The following is a 19,513-nucleotide window of genomic DNA, read 5'->3' on the forward strand; positions in this document are numbered from 1 at the left end:
AACGATGCAATGGAGTTCTTTCAAAACTGCGCCAATAATTCACCAGCCTGTAGAGCAGCTCCATTAGGTCTTATCCCCATGGCCATTCATAAAATGGGGAATGGACATCGTCGGCCCTCTTTCATCGGCCCCAAGTAAAGTTAGTTTATTTTATTTATGACTAATTATTTTTCTAAGTGGGTTGAAGCACAGTCTTTCGAGAAAGTCAGAGAAAAAGAAGTCATAGACTTCATTTGGGACCACATCGCCAATTCGGAATGCCCTCCGAGATCATATGTGATAATGGAAAGCAATTCATCGGCAACAAAGTGACTAAATTTCTCGAGGATCACAAGATCAAAAGAATCCTATCAACTCCTTATCATCCCAGCGGGAACGGAAGAGACTAATCGACCAACAAAACCATCATTCAGAACCTTAAGAAGAGATTGATCGACGCTAAAGGGAAGTGGAGAGAGATACTGCCCGAACTTCTATGGGCATATCGCAAACATCGGAATCTAGTACCTAAGCAACACCATTCTCATTAGTTTATGGCGCTGAAGCCCTAATCTCGGTCGAAGTCGGAGAACCTAACATCATATTTTGATATGCAACAGAGGAGTCAAATAACGAGTCCATGAATACGAGCCTAGAATTGTTGGATGAAAGACGCGAAGCCACCCTCGTCCGATTGGCTGCCCAAAAACAGCGGATCGAAAGGTACTACAATCGAAGAGACAATGTTCGACATTTTAATATTGGGGACTTGGTGCTAAGAAAAGTCACCCTCAACACCCGAATTCCGAATGAAGGGAAATTGGGTCCGAACTGGGAAGGACCGTACCAGGTTCTCGTAATCAGCGGAAATGGATCATACAATCTCGGCACGATGAACGGCGAACAACTACCGAGCAATTAGAACGTATCACACCTAAAATGATACTACTGCTAAGGACGACCCATTCCATTTTCATTTATATTTTAAACTAAATTTTGTAGGTGTTTGATCAAAAACAACGATGGACTCCTCAACACAAAGTCTTTAGGTATGAAAGCACGCGTTGCACTCTTTTTCCCTTAGACCGGTTTTGTCCCAAATGGGTTTTTCGGCGAGGTTTTTAATGAGGCAACCATTGATCGTGCTAACTTAGAACAATTCAACAGTATCCGAGGCTTCTTTACAATCAACCTCGAATACTAGGGGCATTACCCTTGAATGTCAACTTTTTTGCAAGGAATTTACTTTATGGCATCAGGGTCTTGATAGGAAAAATTTGTAAGGGCCAAACGGTCAAACGAACCGTGCCCGCATAGTTTGCTCGAGCCCTGGCACAGAACATGTACGCATATATAATCAATTATAAAGAGAAGTATTTTTCCTTGTCGATATCTCATGCCTTAGAATTTTCTTTCTACTTTACAATTTCATACTCTCGATCTATTATGTAAACAAGTTTAAGGGCCGATCATTACCAGATTTCGGATAATTACCCCCACACTTGGGGACTACCGTCCAAAAAATAAACGAGATCAAACTATTAAAACTGCGAGATCATAAGACCTTTTAGGCAACTCTCAATTTTTATAGGTCACGGCCACCCCACTCGGGGACTGACACTTCGGGCAAACTTGAAGTAAAATAGGAAAATAAGCCCAAGGGGCAAATCCCGAACTAAAAAGGCTACGACCAAATTAACACGGTTCGGAGACATCCGAAATCCATAAAAAAAGGCATTCGAAAAAGAAAAAATTCTTTAACAACCAGTCTTATAGGCTATCCTCGGCAGAATCTTAAACTTAAGATATTTTTGAGAAAAAACTTCGGAAACATCGAACCCCGATAACACCTTAACCCAGAAAAGCAATAAAGGCAAGGTTTTATTCGAACCATCAAACACAAACTCATTATCTCATGCTAAGGCATTACAACCTTTGTGAACACGAATGATAAAACAAAGGAAAAAATTTGAAAGCCGAAAACGAGTAGAAAGCCTTTTATATATGTCTAAACGATCGTTTTACAAAGGCCAGATCGGCCAAATACAAAATTTACAAAGGACTAAAGGCTACTTTCACTTCGAGTTCGAGAAATCATTCTCACTCGACTAGAAAGCCCAATGGCTACCTTGTTTCGAGTTCGAGCAGCTCCTCATTCGACCGATAAGCTTAAGGGCTACATAAGCTCAAGTTCGAATAATCATTCAGGGTCCATCGATTAGAAACGGTCGAGGGCAGTACTTATTATCGGTCCTTATTATCTCGACCTTGGACCTTCGAATGCAACACCATTTTATGTCAACATTATAAATTTATGTTAAGGCATTCTGACCTTTGAATAAATTAAAAAGATGACAGACTCAGAAGACATGGAAGGGAAAAAAGTTTTATATAATGACCTCAACAGAAATTCAAAACACTATCTTAAAGCCTAAGTAGCCTGGTCGTCTTCGGAGAAGCATCTCCGTCCTCGGGGTCTTCTCTACTTCCGGATTCGCTCAAGCTCCCAGACTCGTCGTCATCATCGGGGTAAGCTAATCTCCATGCTTCATCTTCGAGCTCGTTAGAATTCTCAATCTCGGTTGTGAGATCAAAGCCCTGAGCATGGGTTTACTCGAGGGTCTCCCTTTGAGATTGACATTTGGCGTGCTCGGCGACTTTCTTTGCTTGAATTTGAGAGGTCTCATCAACCTTCTTTGCTCGAATTTGAGCGGCTTCGATGTCGGTCCGGTAAATAGCCACCACTGCGTTAACATCGACCTTGGGTTCCTTAACTTTAGATTTGGCCGCTTCGAGCTCCGCGACCAGATTCTCCCGAGCAGAAACTGCTGAACCCAACTAGGACTGGAGATCCTCGACTTTCTTGGCCCGCACCAAGATTTCCTCTTTCATACCCCGAAGCTGGTTTTTAGCCGAGGCTAGTTGGGCCCGAGCAGTTTCCATCTTTGAGGACAGGCGGTCCATTTTCTCCCTCCAACCTCCGGCCTCGGTTTTTAGTGCATCAGCCTCTTCATGGAGTTGCCTGATCACGTCAAGTTTTTATTGGACCTGCTGGTTTGAACCATTAGATATCACGCCTGAATAGCCGTCACTAACTTCAAATATTCTTCTTACCTGCTCGACTAGTTCGGCATGGTCTTTCTAAGCTGTTTCCAGTTTAGCGCGGAGGCCTTTTAACTTCCCCTTCCCTTTGCTCGCTAAGAAACTTGAAGGCATCATTTTCCTCAATAAGCCCTTGGACCTCGGCCTCATACTAGCTCATCTCCCCTCGAAATCGGAGGAAAGCCTCATGATGAAGCACATAAGCCTGCAAAAACTGAAAAGGAAGTTATATAAAAGGAGAAAAATCTAAATATGAAAATTGACATCGGCAGGGGGATCTGGGATTACCCAGTTCAGAGCTTGTTGGGCCTTGTTAAAAAGACAAGGTATTTCCACCTCATCCATCTTGGCTTGGTCTTCTTCGATGACCAAGCATCGGAGGTGGATAGCCACCCCTACGCGGGTAGAGAGAACTTGAGCATCCTCTGGGACCGAGATGATGATTAATCGTTTACGCACAGGATCGACGCTGGGGGATGGGAACTAGCCAGTCAGTTTAAAACTCGAGGAGGCTTCATTCGAGACCTTCCTCGGTACTTCCAAGTCACCCAGACCGGTGACGTCTTCCACTCCAACAAAATAACCACGAAAAGGGTCTACGACCCTACGGACCCCTTCCCCGTGGCAAGTTTCCATTGCTTGAGCATCTTTGATTGTCGAGTCAGAGAATGAAGGCAATGAAGGTGAATCTCCAATTTTTATCGCCCTAAGTAAATCTTTTGAGACGCCACCTTCAACTTAGGGGGCCTCAGATGTGGTTTTTACATCAGCGTCCGCCGCCTCCTCGATAGCCTTCTCACCTCAAGGGGAAGCGATTTCGGCTCTTTCTGGCCTAGGGACTTCGACTGAGGCTTCCCCCCCGATCTCACCAAGTCGAGGCGGAGCAGTCTCAACTCCCGCCGACTCGGAGATTTTTTTAGCATCAGCGCCTGCCCGCGATCGGGGCACCAGCCAGGTTTCTTCTTTATCCTCTTCGGGGTCATCTAGTAGCCGAAGGACAGAGTCCATTATTAGAGGGATGATATTTCCTTTACGGGTTCATCTCTTTTTAGGCTTCCCCTTATCCAACTTCGTAGAGCTCGGAGCCTCTCTCCACTTCCACTTCAGAGCAGATGGTTGGGGAAGGTTGTTTTCATCGCCAGATGGGGGCCTCATCGGCACGTCCTTCCCGAGACCTACAAAAGAAAGACGATTAAGATCGAGAAAAATTCAAACAATGATCAAAATTGTCGAGTCATAGAGGAAAATGAAAATTTACCATGGCTTCGGGACTCCTATCGACCCTTCGTCAATCACGCCATGCGCGCTCATCATGTGTTGACTTCGATACTAGGCTCTTGACCCAGTTCTCGAGTTAGGGAATCGCACCTGGCATCCAGGCAACGGTTGCATCAAGTAAAATGCTGATAAGAAAGAATAAAGAAATGAAGACAATAAGCAAAAATTAAAGATGGAGTTATACTTACGTCTCATATTCCATTTCTCTGCAAATGGCATACTCTCGGTTGGGATCAAGTCCGAGGTCTTCATTCGGACAAATCGGCTCATCCAGCCCCGGTCCTTGACCTCATCTATGCTCGAGAAAGGTGCCTTGGAGGCCATTCATTGAAGCTTTATTAGTCCCCCTCGATAGAGTTCGGGGCTATATAGGCGTACGAGGTGATCGAGGGTAAAGGGAATCCCATCAACTTGGATCACAAAGAGGCAGAGTAATATCACTATCCTCTAGAAAGAGGGGTGAATCTGACCGAGGGTCACTTTGTACTTCTTGCAGAAGTCTACAATGACTGGGTCCAAAGGACCCAATGTGAAAAGGTAAGTGTAAACACTTAGAAACCTTTCTACATAGGTAGTGATTGACTCCTCAGGCGAGGGCACCACCACCTGTTTGTCAACCTAGTTGCAGTCCTCTTTAACTTGGTCGAGGAGATCACTGGTGATCATGCATATGTACCTCGGAATTGGCTCGCATCAACCCGCAACCGAGGGGTTTTTTTAAACCTTAAAGTCGGAGTCAAGGACGCATCCTCCCGGAATGAACTCTTCAGGGCATGGCATCGCTGATGGTTACTCGCCGGCCTACCAGGATGAGGAAGCAGCTTCCTTTTGCGGAACAATTTTTGAAGTCTTAGCCATTTTACTTTTGCGAGTGAACAAGAATGGAAACTGATGAGAAACGTTTGGTATTTTGTGATGTAATAGGCAAAGAAACACCAAAGATCCGAAAGTTCAGAGCTTTTAGGGAGGCAAAGGATTTTGGAGAAGAAGATTTGAAAGTAAAGTTTGGGCAAAAGAAGGAAGATATATTTATAGGTTGAAGACGACGGTTCAAAACCGGTAGTGGTCAACAATAACTAATGGCATTTAATGCCTCGACGTCCGAACCGATGGGACGTTTCAATGCGTACTTACCGTTGACATCATGGTCGGGCTCGTCGCTTACATCATGGTAAACCGAGGGGAAATTCGAAGACTCAATTCGTTTATTGTCATTACACTCCAAAAAATGAGGGGACTATCTATATACGGTCAAAATCGGGCTTCCCCAATTCTGTATGGCTAATCGAAACCAGTGTGGTAGACCAAGGCTCGGCCTCGCATTGTATCGAACTATGGCAGGAAGTGGATTGCTAAGCTTATGAATCAATGATCGATCATGATCGAGACCAGCCGTAATCGAGAAAAAAGCGGGATAGAGATCAAGCGAGATCGAAGGAAGTCTATTAAGTCGGATAACATAAAGCTGAGATATCCGTGATTGGGCAAGGATCGTTGCGGAAATCTCGGCACATATCAAGTCAAGACCGGTTATTTAGTCAATCATGAGATTTCCTTCTGTTTTTAGAATTGCACCATAAGTAGAATTCCTCTACTATATAAAGGAGGTTCTAATCATTTTATGAACATGATATTCACGCATAACAAAGCAATACATTACACTTTCTCTCTTAAGCTCTGTTATTCAGTTCATACTTTTCAATAGCATACTCAGTTGGTTCGAGGGCGATATAGCTCGAGGGACATAATCACTCATCATATTGGTTTACTTTATTTTACATTTAATTTCTAACATTAATTCTCATATTTCTCAGTTTGTACCAAGTAAAATCACATATACTTAAAACCACTTATAAGTTTAATTGTTACCCAATTTTAAGGGTAAACAGTATGGCCTTTGCCTTTCCTCTTCGCAATCCCTCAATGACTCGTGCAGTTCAATTCCCATATCACCACACAATTTCAATATTGATAAGTGCTTGGAATGTGACATCAAAACTCTAAATTGCAAGTATTTCTAGATTTTAACATCCTCTTGGTCCCCCGAACTAGAGTCACTTACAACCACATCTTCAAATTTTTTAGTTGCTCTAATTTTATATTTTTCTTGGCATCACTAACAAGCATGGAGTCGGTTGGCGGATGTTCAATTCTTGATTCCTCAAAATAAAGCTTACTTTCTTCCTCGAAGTTGGACTCTTCTTGACCTCTTTCGACACTCTCAAATTGATAGGCATAATGAGCCTCAATCAATGATTTCATTTGATCTTCCAAAGTGCAGATAGTCTCATCATTTTGATGTAGTGCTTGTTTTAAGTTCTCGAGTGCCAAGTTTTGTTTCTCCTCATTTTCAAGAATGGCCTCCAACATGAGCATCATCCTCTCATTTTGAGCATTTGAGAGTTCTTCTTGGTTTGGATCAAGTGCCCAAGAAGGATTTTCGGCTTCAACATCTAAGGAAGATTATTGGCCATCGTTCACTTCCGAGGCTTTTTGGACCTATAACATCAATCATTTCTCTCATTTGTGAGTTATCACCAAATTATTTTGGAGACTGTTTTTCAAAAGTTCTTCCAAGGTATTCTGCTCTTTGTTTCCTCCTTCAAGTAGGCATTCTATCATAAGTTTGAACTCTCCATTTTGACCGTGCTCACTTTCTTCATTTTGTCCTCTTTAACTGTATTCCTTCTAACCCCGATTCTTTGTTTCGCTCGAGCTTGATTCTTCCTGTGTTGGGCCATGCTCGATTCCAGGCATATCATTCATCCACCCTCGGGCTCCGATCTATGGTTACCCTCAGCCTTACCCGAGCCAGCGTCGATTCACGTTGTTCGTTGTTTCTTCATCGGGAAATCGGGGGTAACTTTATCTCCGATTTTACCCGTACATAAATATGATAGATGATATTACATCATGTCTTCTAGGACAACTTTAGTTTGTGTCTCGTTCTTTTTTGTTATGGCCATTTTATAAGTTTACCATATCGCACCTAAGGGTGTTTAAGAAAAAAACAAAAAAAGAAGAAGAAGAAAGAATTACAAGAAAATACACATGATTTCGCACCATAACAAAAAATGGCCCGTGTTTTTAAGTTTTACCCTACCTAGCTCATATTGTATATATTTTAAAAGCATTAGCAAATTCAAAATCCGTGTTCTTACAACCATTGCTTCTAACAGCTATGGAGTTAAATCTGTGTTCTCACAACCATTGCTTTCACCCAGTCTTCTTCTCACATCTTCTACATATGCTTCAAAGGGGCGTGTATTTTCTGCTTCTCCCCTTGTTTGCAATGTCAGAAAATTGAAGAATAGAAGTCCACAATTGAAGGTCATTCAAAGCATTGCTTTCGAAAATAGGATTTTTTGATTTTGTAAGTTGTTTGAATTGAGTATTGTTCCAATTGATTGAAAATATCAAAAGGAGTTCAAAATTTAAATTTGAAGTGATTTGGAATAGATTTAAGCAAGATTTGAGTTAAATTTAAGCAAAGGCGCAAGGTAGAAGACGAAGTCAGTTTTTTGTATAATTATGTATAATCTTGTATAATAGTGTATATGAGTGTATAAACACATCTTATACACTATTATATACTTTTATACACCTTTATACAAACGCTTGTAGACGAACTTCTTCCACGATTTTCAGTTACAATTCTTGTTCAAAATCAGTCCAAAACTCCATTAAATGACTTCAAATTTTATATACAACCTCCTTATACTATTTCTAACAATTCTAAATAACACACACTCTAAAATATTCACAAACTCAAATTCGAAATTTAAACTCATATATTTAAGCTTATTAAACATCTAATTTTCACCACCCAAATGGATTTGGTTTGTTGAACTAATATTTGAGTCACAATTACTGATTTAAAAATTAACTTAAAAGGTTGAACAATCTTTTTTAAAAATTAAATAGTAATTTCGAGAATCTATTGGAGTTGAATATTGAGTATTAACCTAATATTTTTGGATTAGTTGGTTAGAAATTGAAATATGGGCTATAAAATTAAAAAGTAGGGAGCCCCAATTGTTCTTGTGCCAAAATTTTCCAAAAAAACCGAAACAAATAAAAAATCAAACTAAACTGTGGTAAAAAGCTACTCTATTTAGGATTGATTTATTTATTGTTTTAAAATCATTAAGATACATATAAGGATGTAAGTTTAACCCCATTTATTCGAACTTTCGAGGTCCATTTCTAATTGTTTATACTGTGACTTATGCTTCGACTGTAAACATTGTAGAGTTCTCAAGTCTCATGGCTCTGCAGAAGAAGATTTGTGCTTCGTCAATGGAGGAATTACAGAAAGCGTTGAGTGATAAGGGGCTAACAGTGTCTCCTGTGCCGGAAAAGGGTCGCTGCCTTTTCACTACTCGTGATTTCTCTCCAGGTCTTCCTCCATTTTAAATTCGTTAAAATTTAGGAACATACCTAAGGTTATGTGAAACTTAAATGGGTTTTTGTTTGGATAACAGGGGAAGTAATTATATGGGAAGAGCCATATGTTTCAGTTCCAAACAAATCATCAGCAAAATGTGAATGGTGTTTCACTTCAACTAACCTTAAGAGATGTTCTGCTTGCCATGTTGTTTACTACTGTGGTAATACATGCCAGGTACACTTTGTATACTTCAAAATTCAGTGTATCGGATTGCTGATTCAGATTTTTTTTTTGGGGGGAGGGGGAGGGAATCTAAATGAAGTAACTTGGTCAGTGAGGGTTCATATAGCTGACCCCAACTTGTTTGGGACTGAGGCGTAGTGCCACAGATAGCTATTTGTTTTTTATTTTTGTTTGGGCTATTAATAATTATAGTGAAGCTAACTGCAGAAGTCAGATTGGAAGTTGCATAGGGTTGAATGCAAGGCTTTATCCAAGGTTGACAAGGAAAGAATAAAATCACTTACGCCCAGTGTAAGATTGATGGTCAAGCTTTATCTGCGGAGGAAACTGCAAGATGAGAAGGTCAGTTTCCATCTACTTCCTCTGTTTCTACAATTCAGTTGCTATGAATTTAATATTCTTATTAAGTGACTGTTTACTAGTCTGAAGTGAGTTTAAAAGCTGGATAACTGTACATCTTTCAAGAAGTGGGAGCATATGTAATATGTATAACTTGAATAATATTGTTATCGCTAGATGTGATTCTTAAACATATTTGTTTCCTCTTCTGAGGTTTTTTGATGATATTCTGCACAAGTAAGTCAAAATGAGGTCTTTGCTTTCTGAAGTTACTTGGTTTGAAGGGTTTTCTGTAAAAAAACACAGGCAACTAAAGTCAATTGAGAAGGCTATCTAATTCCTTGAATCCTTTCAATTCTTTATGAAAATTATGTACCAGCTCGGTCGTGTCTTTGATTGAGCCAATCATACCAAGATAACCCAGCTAAACTTTTATTCCTCATAGGTAAAGCAATTTTTTATTCTTACAACTAAATTTAATGTGCCAAGGATCTGTTACATTCCTTATGGATACAGTGATGTGGCAAACGGATCACATTCAAAGAGAACACCTTTTTACCTCATCCGCCAAATATCTGCAAGCACATGGTTGTTTTCATCGACCATAGGAGTGAATTGCCATGGAAATGTCTATCAGACATCCTTAACATTTAGAAAGTGAAAAGATTCCGACAGAAGCCCTTTGTTTGGAAACTAGGGAAGTAAACGGAATTGAGGCTTGGCTAAGTTATCTATTTCCTGGGTTTAGCTTGGCAAAAGAAAGAAGGAAACTGAAGTGACAAAAATATGTTCCTCCTCAATCTGCTAAGGTCTCTCTTTCTTTTCGGAGGGAATCAAATCATAAAATTTTGAAAGGAGAATCAGTTTCTGTCATCTCTTCTATTTACCTTTCCTCACTTCCTTCCTTTCCTAAGTTTCTAGACAAAGTGTAAAATCTTAATAAGTGCATGGAAATACCTAGAAGAATTTGCTGGTGGGAGGTGGCAGTATCCCATGGAATTAATCGAGGTGCGCACTGTTATCAAAAAATTACCTAGAAGAATGTTAACATCATCAGATTGTTTGGAATAGTTGATGGCTAGAAATCCAAAGTAATGGCTTCCAAACCATGGAAACCTCAATATGTGCTATATAAAAGTAGGTAAGTTTCCAAAGTAGCTGGAATATATGTTCCAGCAGGTTTAATCACTTCAGCGCTTTTCTTTCTGTTTATCAGATGTCATTGTTTCGAGTAATTACTTTGTCCTGATCACCTCTGATTTTATCTTCTTACCCTTGTTGGATTTGTCGTTCTCGATTCTCAACTTTGTCTTATAAAGTAGTCTTTCGACGATAGTATATGTTGGTTTTTCTATGAAGCGCTTAACTACTCTTTCATTGCCAGGTTATTCCAGCTACAGTCCTGGACAATTTCAATCTGGTGGAATCCTTGGTATCTCGTATCCTTCTGAGCTTATACTGATGGTTTTTTTTGGTTGCTGAGAAAGAGCTTATACTGACGTGTTTCTGATGTAATTTTGAATTATGCTTCATTAAGATCTATATTTGCTATGTGTTTGACCTTTTGTTGTTCTTAACAAGTTTGTTTCCCAAGATATCGCTGATATTGATGAGAAGCAACTTGTTTTGTATGCTCAGATGGCAAACCTTGTCAATCTGATTCTTCAGCGGCCTGAGATGAGTATAAAGGAGATTGCAGAAAAGTTTTCTAAGGTATAGATTGTGGGCCAGATACAACATTTCGCTTTATTTGTCTAAAAACTATGCAACTGTATGATGTGTTGCATAGGCCTGTCCATGCATAACGTCTGGGCCTTGTTCATGAAAACTGAGGCCGACGTGGCTGAAGTCTTCCCTTATTCACTTGTCTGGAAGCATAATCCTTTTTCCTACAGAATTTATTGTCTAACCTGGTGTACCACTGCTGTTTTTCTGAGAATGGGCAGTTCTCATGTAACGCACATACAATTTGTGACGCTGAACTGAAACCCCTGGGGACAGGACTTTATCCGTTGGTTTCTATAATCAACCACAGGTAATTGTTATAGTAACTTTCTTTCTAGCTAGTATATTTATTTCTCTAAATGGCCTTTTTGTGTTATAGTTGTTTGCCGAATTCGGTTCTAATATTTGAAGGACGAATGGCTGTTGTCCGCGCAGTGCAGCATATACCCAAAGGTACTGAGGTAATACATTGTTTTCCAAATTATTTTGATCAACCTCTATTAGTAAAAATTATCATTAATTGATAGAGTAGGTTATCCTTCTGAAAACCAAGCATAAGTTAGTTATTGAAAAAGAAGAAGAATTTGAGTTTTCCACTGAGTGATGCAAATCAGCCACCAAGAGGTGTTATCTGAGAAAGATGCTTTTCATTTGACCAAAAACTCCAATTTTGAGCAGGGTTTGTATTGACGAATTTAGGAAGAATGTATAATGATATGCATGTCATTGTGATGATGTACATGATCAGCAAGCATTTACATCTTTGTCCTTGACAGTTGAATGTCCTTTTGGAAGTTAATTACTTTAAGATTCTTGTTTGCTTTTTTGAATTCTGTGTGGAGTTCAAAAGGAGACTGTAGAAAAGGTGGAAGAGAAAAAGTGGTGCACAATCAGTGAAGTGGGATTTTCTGATGGCTGAGCTTCCAATGGTTCTGATGATGTTGTATGTCAAAGAAAAAAGCTTCCACTGGTTAAAATTGGGCCAATTTGTAAGGGTTTAGGTTTGAAACACATTACTATAGTATTTTGTTAAATTTGTCATTATTCTGAGGGATTCCTCTCTACAAACTTCTCCTGCTCTCCGTGTGCGGGTTTGGGCGTGTGCATTCTTGAATGTACAACAAGTTGATGGAACGATAAGTAGTACATGGATGTTATTTACTGGTTTTTAAGCAGTAAACTAGAAGCACAAGTAATAATATTGGCATCCAGAAATCACTAACTTTCTGATTTACTTGATTGTCTTTCAAAAGGTATTGATAAGTTACATAGAAATGGCTGGAAGCACTGCAACTCGTCAAAAGGCTCTTAGTGGACAGTACTTTTTCTCCTGCACTTGCATTCGCTGCATCAAGTTGGTATGTTCGTTGTATTGTCTAATTAGTCCTCAGTAATTTGGTTTCTGATCTCAAACTTATCACCCTGCTCATTATAAGGGCCAAAACGATGATATCCAAGAAAGTGCAGTTTTGGAGGGTTATAGATGCAAGGATAAGAGATGCAGTGGTTTCCTGCTTCGCGACTCTGGTATATGATCCTTGTCTCAACCTCATCTTATATCTGCATGATTGATCTGGTCTGCCTGTGACTTCTCAGTTTCTTGTGTTTGCAGGTAATAAAGGATTCAGATGCCAATTGTGTGGACTCTTTAGGGACAGGGAAGAAATAAAAATTGTTGTTAATGAAATGGAATCAATGTCAGAAAAAGCTTCATTTTCACTTTCCAATGGTCGTATCCTTTGAAGCCAGTGGCTGAGAATATCTAATCTATGTTATTGTGTATAAACACTACATCATAGCCTTCTAATTACTAATTTTAGAATAATCATCATATTTATGCTACTTCTAAAGATGATTTGAGCAAAGAATCTCCTCTCTATGTCTGCACAAGCTACATTCTTATGTCATAAGAGGAGGCACTTTTGATCAGTCCACCTGAGTGAGTAGAAGTGAGGAGGCGAAATGTTCCTTTAATTAATTTAAACAGTATTTAGATTATATTTAGTTTTGTTGGGAAAACAGACTGCTTTGACAGAATTTAGATAATAAAGATGCAAGTGTAATGTATAAAATGATTGAGAAACTTCAGCAGAAGCTATACCATCAATTCTCAGTCAATCTGATGCGCACACGGGAGAATCTTTTAAAGGTTTGATTTCCTTTACTGCAGTGTGTAACAGAAGAATGGTATAATCTATGTTTATTCCGTTGAGGAAACTTCTTTTTGCTGTCCCTAGGAAGATGCTGACATCAATCTTGTTCCAGTCATCTTTAATTAGTTAATACTTTTTTGGACCTGAAGAATGGATGTTTATTCGTTTAGATATTGATGGAGCTGCAAGATTGGAAAGAGGCACTGAAGTACTGCAGATTAACTATCCCGGTTTATAAGAGTAAGTTGGCACTACCTGAAGGTTCAAGAGAATTCTATTCAGCAATCACTATTTCAGTGCTATCCCTTAGTTTAGTATAATATAGTAGTAGGCCAGGTTCAAGACTTAAAACTACTTTTCCTGTCCCAAATTAATCTACCCACTTCCTGTTTTTAAGTTGTCTCAAAGCTGGGTCCATATTCTAAAACACTATATTCTTCAGTACTTCTTCAAATTTCTACTATAAGAAAGTACAATGAGATCCAGTTTTATATTTAATTCAATAAGGGAATTATCTCTGACCTTGGCCCCAAGTTTATACATGACAGTTTTTTTTACTTTCTCATTAATAATTGCGCTCAAATTAAAGAAGGAATCTAAATTCGAATGGAGAGAGAGCAGGTTTTTCTACATGCTTTAGCTATATTCCTTATTGGTGCCAGTTGAATGTCTGTGTAACAAATTCTTATCATCATGTCTTTATTTTGCTCATGCACCCCGGACCTTGCTGTTTTGCTCCTCTGCCTGGGATGTTACTAATTCTATTGCTTTTCTGTTCTTTCTGGTATTAGACATTCATCTTTTACCTGGAGATTGTTCGCATTCGTTCTGAAGGAACATGTATAGATTTGAGTTGCTTCGTAGTATAACCAAGAAACTTTCTTATGCTTCATTCGTATCACCAGCATATATAAGGAAGTAATGACTTTTTCTGAACTTAGTCATGCACTAAAGTTCTGTTTCCCAATCGTTATGTGCAGCTTGCTCAACATATGTACTTATTAGATGTACATGCTTTCTCCATATGGTAATATTTCTTCTTTTGATAGGAGTTTATCCAGAATGTCATCCTTTGCTCGGACTGCAATATTACACTTGTGGAAAACTTGAATGGTTAGAGAGCTTTTGGTTTTTCAATATATTGCGTTGCTTATTTCTGGCTTTTAACAGTTGTCTTCTTTCTATTTCATGTTTCATTATTTTGATTATCAGACATTTGTTTAGATCTAGTATATCTTGTTGCAATACTGCTCAAGCATATCCTGCACATGCCAACTTCTGGTGAAGTTGTGGCAATGCCTCTAGAGGCATGGGGAAGTTCGCGTACGGTTTGAAACAGGTGCTCGAGGTGGCTCGTAGTTTCTTGAACTGTAGTCCAGCCATTTACATTGTTAGCACTTATTTAAGAAAATGAGGACATGATTGTTAAATAGTAAACAGCACTTATATTCTAGTAAATAAAGGATTATAAGGAAAAGATAAGATTTGAAAAGTACATTTAATAGTCACTCGAATTAATAAGTATTAATGTATATTAGATCATTACGGACTAATATATGTATGTGTATGCACTGATTGAAGTGTCTCAAAATTGAAAGTATTACCTAAGAAATTAGTTTGTCTTAAGTTCGACAGTCTCTAGGACTAGTGCCAAGCAGACTGTTGTACCAGACAATTACTGATATGGTTGCTTACACGAAACGTGTGTACAAAATATACTAGTGGTCCAGTACAATGTATGCATATGAAAGAGTATGTAACTGCAAAAGACGAATATGTATATTCGATAGTAGCCCATACTGATCCTCGATTCTTCTGTACATTCTCTTTTTAACTCTCACCAACACCCAGCACATGATAACCCGTACCATTATCTCAGGACTCCATTGTATAAGGGTCTAAAACTGCTTAGAGATCATTAAACAACTGTCTTTGTTTTTTAGTTTTTTGATGTGTGCTAAACTTTTGTCTTTATATACATATAGAATATTTTTAATCTGCTTAGTTTAAGTTGTTGAGATGCGAAAACTATCTTTCATCTTAGTTGATTAGATGTATTCTGCGACCATTTTGTGGTCTGGGGATTTGCTCCTCCTGGCTTATTCTGTTTTATTTTGCCGATCTTGGTCCTAGTAAACATCAGGAGAAAACAGAGCGAGTTCGACCAGTTGTGCAGGTCTTTGAGGATTTTTATACATTTATCAACTTTATCAACGATCCAAGATTTGCTAACTTCTGAAATTATGTGACGTCAAAACTATTAATGAAGTTAGCAACAGTTTTCCATTGAGCAGGATTTATTGTTCAAGTTATTCAACTTGTTGCAAATTTTGAGCTTCTTGGAGACATGGAAAAAGCTGGAATCTATAGTTTTATACAATTCTTAAAGAAATGTCGAGAAAGTGGTGGTTTTGTTAATGATCTCCCGAGGAACTGTTTTGTTCATTACAGGTGGCTTGGTGAGACTGGGGAAGCATACAGGTCACTAGCCAAGGCAGCAGAGATACTGCGAATTACTCATGGAACAAACACTAATTTCATGAAGGAGCTCTTTGTGAAGATAGAAGAAGCTCGTGCGGAGTTCTCTTATAGGATTTCATCAACTTGGAAGATAGAAGAGGATGTTTGAACTGCATCCACAGATGCACATAATTTTGTAGACAATATATACAAAATTCTGTTATACCAGTTTGACAAAGGGTGGCCCCTCTTTCCTAATTATTACAATGAAAAGTTTCTTGTGAGATACTAATTAATTAGAAGGAAAATTTGTTCTATGACCAAGTCAGGCAGGGTAAAAAGGAATAACCTCTCCAAAAACTTAAAAGTACAAAAAAGTGGCCAATCCTCACGGCTTGAGCCTGCTCTCTCCTTTTGATGGAAGTTGAATTACTACTGAGAGAAAATATGCTATCTTGGCAGGTTCTTCTATCTTATATAAGACACTTGAGTATTGATTTTTGGAAAGGGGTGCAAGGCATGTTTCATAGGAAGGTGTAAATAGCTAAAACTATGTATTGTTGATTAAATTCCGAGTTCTATTTGGGGCCTGCATAACAGTGCAGGAATTCTCTATATGTGATAATATATTTTATTTTCGAGTATTTCTGCATTGAAGAACTAGAGTATGCTTTTGAACTTCAAGCTTTGCAACCAAGTTAATTAGAAGGAAAATTTGTTCTATGACCAAGTCAAAAACATGGTAATAAGGAACAACCTCTCCAAAAACTTCAAAAGTACAAAAAAGTGGCCAATCCTCACGGCTTGAGCCTGGATTACACGGGTCTAAGACAGACGTTTAAAAGAAATGAGCTGACATGTAGTAGCATCTAAAATGACCTGAAAAATATACCAGTATAACATAATAATCTATCATCATATTGCCCAACGCTCAAATCGAGCTGTTCTAAGAAGTTTCTGCAGAACTTGATTTCCAAAAAGGGATGAAAGGTCTACAACCGTGAAAATATAACAAGAAACTCTCTCTAAAAAGTCTAAGCATATCAACGGTAGCGACGTAGAGACAAAGTCTGGTTCCTCTTCCAAGTTGCCCTTCTTGAGGGGCGTTGCTTGTGGTGCAAGTGTCCTTTTCCTTGGAGACCCCTGTTTTTCTTGCCAGCTGAAGTCAGTCCACGAAGCTCTCTATGCTTGTGCACCGGGTTGCAGATCCAGTTGATTCTTGGGTCATTCCTCACAGCAGCATGGGCAGCATCAATCAGGATCACTTCAAAGTACTTATAAGTAGAATCCTGCAATCAACAACGTAAAAAGTTGTTTTGTATGACATGAGCCCAGAGAATCTGCACTGGTAGAAAATTCAAATTTTGCTAAGAGAGTCAACAGGCAAATACCTCGTTGATCCAGTAAGAATTAAGGACCTTTAGACCACCCAATTTCCTACCAGCACGCTCCTCAGCAACAGAGCGCTTACTGCGCTGAAACTTCAACTGGGTTACTCCCTGGTTGGTAGGCTTACCATACACAATACCTTTGGGTACAGGTCTCTTCCTTCCACCACGCTTTACACGAACACGGTAAACCACGTAGCCCTGCAAATATTATTGAACACAGTCACACGGATATAAATCAAAAGTAGACAACAAAGGCACCATTTCTAATATGGAAATGGAGAATTGACAATACTGTTACTTAGTTCTAACTTTGAGAAGTCATACAACAATTGCATGTACTACAAGAAAAAAACTGCAACTTGCTTGAATCCAGTGCATCAAGAAATTTCAGATGACAATGAATGGAAAGAGGGACATTATACTCTCATAGCAGCAACCTGTTAACAGAAATTACAGATGCTGCTCTACACAATTATTTACAGGGGCAATAAGAAGAGACACGACAATTATGGCTAAGCCGAGAAAGGAGCATATTTATTTAATCAGATATTGAATCAAATATTGCTAATTGTAATAGAATCGCATCAATTGAATACATGCCGTCAAAGGCAACAGAATTAAATCAAAAGTACAATCTCAATTGAACACACAAACTCAGGTTTTACCAGACCAAGTTCATTTTCACCTTAGTGCATCCAAGAACAAACAATTGTAGATTCAGAGAACTTAGCACACCCTACATATGAGTATAGGTACAGATTTGCAATATGCACGACTGAAACCTCTCAGCAAGTGACATTGTCAAAAATATCACAAACAACAACTATGCCTCAATTACAAGCAAGTAGGGATTGACTACAAGAATCGTCACGACACATGTCACTACATTTAAGCTCAACTCAACACCGTCAAATATCAGAACGAAAAGAAAAAGTACCTGCTTGGCTTTGTAGCCGAGGCGTCGTGCCTTGTCAGGACGAGTAGGTCTAGTGACACGCACTATGGATGGGAGCTGGCGGTACTCCCAGCACCTCACCCTCTGCAAAAACCTCATCACATCCGACTGTTTCTTCCTCCATAGCTCAGACACGTAAGTATAGGCACCTACATATCCACCACATAACAAACCACAATCATTTTCCAGAAAAACACAATATAAGCATATCCTGTATTTGCATGATCAAACCAGCATTACCAAAATTCCAACAATTACATTTCAAACACTAAAAATTGCACCATTATTTTGACATGAATAAAGCGACCCTCATTTTGACATGAATCAATATCAAACAAGAAGGGTAATGCAGAGATAACTGAAATAAAATTAGATAAACATACCCATTGTAGTGCGGCGGAACTCTCTCCTCTTACTCAACTATTACCGGTGAAGTTCCGCCTTAGGGTTTTGTGGGAGACTGGGTTTTTAATGACCTCTTGGGCTAAAGACCAATCGGTCCATTGTCCAAATTCCAAAATAGAGTAATTTTACGTATGGTTTGCACGAGGTAGCCGATTTAGGATCCCTATTTAAGGAATAGCCGAATTTACAAAGTTTTTAGAGCTTAACCGCCTCATAATTAATTTCAATTTTCAAATATGTGAGTCTTAAGTTAATATCAGGGGTTTAAAGTTTCCAAATTTAGAGTGAGGCTGAAGTTTAAATTCAGACATGAGGTCTGAAGTTAGACCGAAAAAGATACTGTATAACCGTTGTAAAAATAATAGTCGAAAAATGTATAAAATTTATATATTTTTTGTATATATATACATTCTGTATATTATATACAAATTTTATACACTTTTTCGGCTACCAAATATAAATAATTTCTGGTGTGGGTTAAAAATGATAATACCCCAAGTTAGACAGTGGAAGAGCCCAACTTCACATCCGAAGATCTAAATTTAAACTTTGGCTTTTAAAACTTCAAATTTTAGGTATGAATTTAGGTTTTGGCAAAGTATAAATTCATATCAGAATGTTTGAGTAAGAAGCACCAACAGATTCAGTGAAGTTTGTCAAAATTAATTAAATTTTAACTACTTTAATAAACTTGATATATATTAGTAATATATATTAAATAGGGGTGTTACAAGCAGTTACACAATGTCATCCTATTGTAATTACACCATGTGGACACTCTTAGAAGTTCGTTATTTTTTCACAATTAAAATTAAACTCTTAATTTGAATATTAATTTCAAATTTTAAACTTTCGAACTTTAGATCACTAATTTAAAGCTTAAAATAAGTGGTCAACTTCTAAATATAAGGCTATAAAATAGACTATTTGCAAATCAACTCACCCTGAGGCAGGAATGTGGTAATGACGTGGGGTGGTCATTTTTTAACCTACCATTTAAGGTTTAGTCACCAATTTTAAAGCTGAGCAAAAAGAGTCATTTTTCTGTTATAATTAATACGAAAAGACTTTCTTTTATCCTTTATTCATCTTT

General features: G+C 38.5%; 2 protein-coding genes across 4 annotated transcripts; one reads left to right on the plus strand and one right to left on the minus strand.

Annotated features, from left to right (window-relative positions):
* The first annotated feature begins 8,538 nt into the window (after positions 1–8,538).
* Positions 8,539–15,961, plus strand: LOC104216259 (histone-lysine N-methyltransferase ASHR1). Of its 3 annotated transcripts, none has more exons than XM_009766278.2 (14): positions 8,539–8,758; positions 8,844–8,983; positions 9,200–9,334; positions 10,716–10,770; positions 10,926–11,044; positions 11,278–11,366; positions 11,436–11,517; positions 12,310–12,414; positions 12,493–12,583; positions 12,669–12,788; positions 13,099–13,205; positions 13,380–13,449; positions 14,259–14,322; positions 15,661–15,961. In XM_009766278.2, the coding sequence occupies exons 1-14, from the start codon at positions 8,626–8,628 to the stop codon at positions 15,836–15,838; spliced, it is 1,488 nt and encodes a 495-aa protein (XP_009764580.1). In that variant the 5' UTR covers positions 8,539–8,625; the 3' UTR covers positions 15,839–15,961. The 3 variants fall into 3 exon arrangements, with proteins under 3 accessions (XP_009764580.1, XP_009764587.1, XP_009764594.1); XM_009766285.2 differs by having other exon boundaries at positions 13,108–13,205; XM_009766292.2 differs by lacking the exon at positions 14,259–14,322 and having other exon boundaries at positions 15,661–15,821.
* Positions 15,962–16,566: 605 nt separating this feature from the next.
* Positions 16,567–18,560, minus strand: LOC104216276 (large ribosomal subunit protein eL15-like). Its single transcript, XM_009766303.2, has 4 exons — positions 18,399–18,560; positions 17,998–18,164; positions 17,061–17,258; positions 16,567–16,958 (listed from the first exon to the last, which is right to left on the minus strand). The coding sequence occupies exons 1-4, from the start codon at positions 18,400–18,402 to the stop codon at positions 16,713–16,715; spliced, it is 615 nt and encodes a 204-aa protein (XP_009764605.1). The 5' UTR covers positions 18,403–18,560; the 3' UTR covers positions 16,567–16,712.
* Positions 18,561–19,513: the final 953 nt, after the last annotated feature.

This window comes from Nicotiana sylvestris, chromosome 6 (genome assembly GCF_000393655.2).
Source record: "Nicotiana sylvestris chromosome 6, ASM39365v2, whole genome shotgun sequence".
Classification (NCBI taxonomy): Eukaryota; Viridiplantae; Streptophyta; class Magnoliopsida; order Solanales; family Solanaceae; genus Nicotiana; species Nicotiana sylvestris.

Coding starts and splice junctions, on each gene's coding strand:
- LOC104216259 (XM_009766278.2), top strand. CDS start 8,626: ATGGCTCTGCAGAAGAAGATTTGTGCTTCGTCAATGGAGGAATTACAG. Junction 11,045..11,277: donor TTGCAGAAAAGTTTTCTAAG/GTATAGATTGTG, acceptor GAGAATGGGCAG/TTCTCATGTAACGCACATAC. Junction 14,323..15,660: donor ACTTGTGGAAAACTTGAATG/GTTAGAGAGCTT, acceptor TGTTCATTACAG/GTGGCTTGGTGAGACTGGGG.
- LOC104216276 (XM_009766303.2), bottom strand. Junction 17,259..17,997: donor TCGGCTACAAAGCCAAGCAG/GTACTTTTTCTT, acceptor TAATATTTGCAG/GGCTACGTGGTTTACCGTGT. Junction 16,959..17,060: donor ATTCTTACTGGATCAACGAG/GTATTTGCCTGT, acceptor TGTTGATTGCAG/GATTCTACTTATAAGTACTT.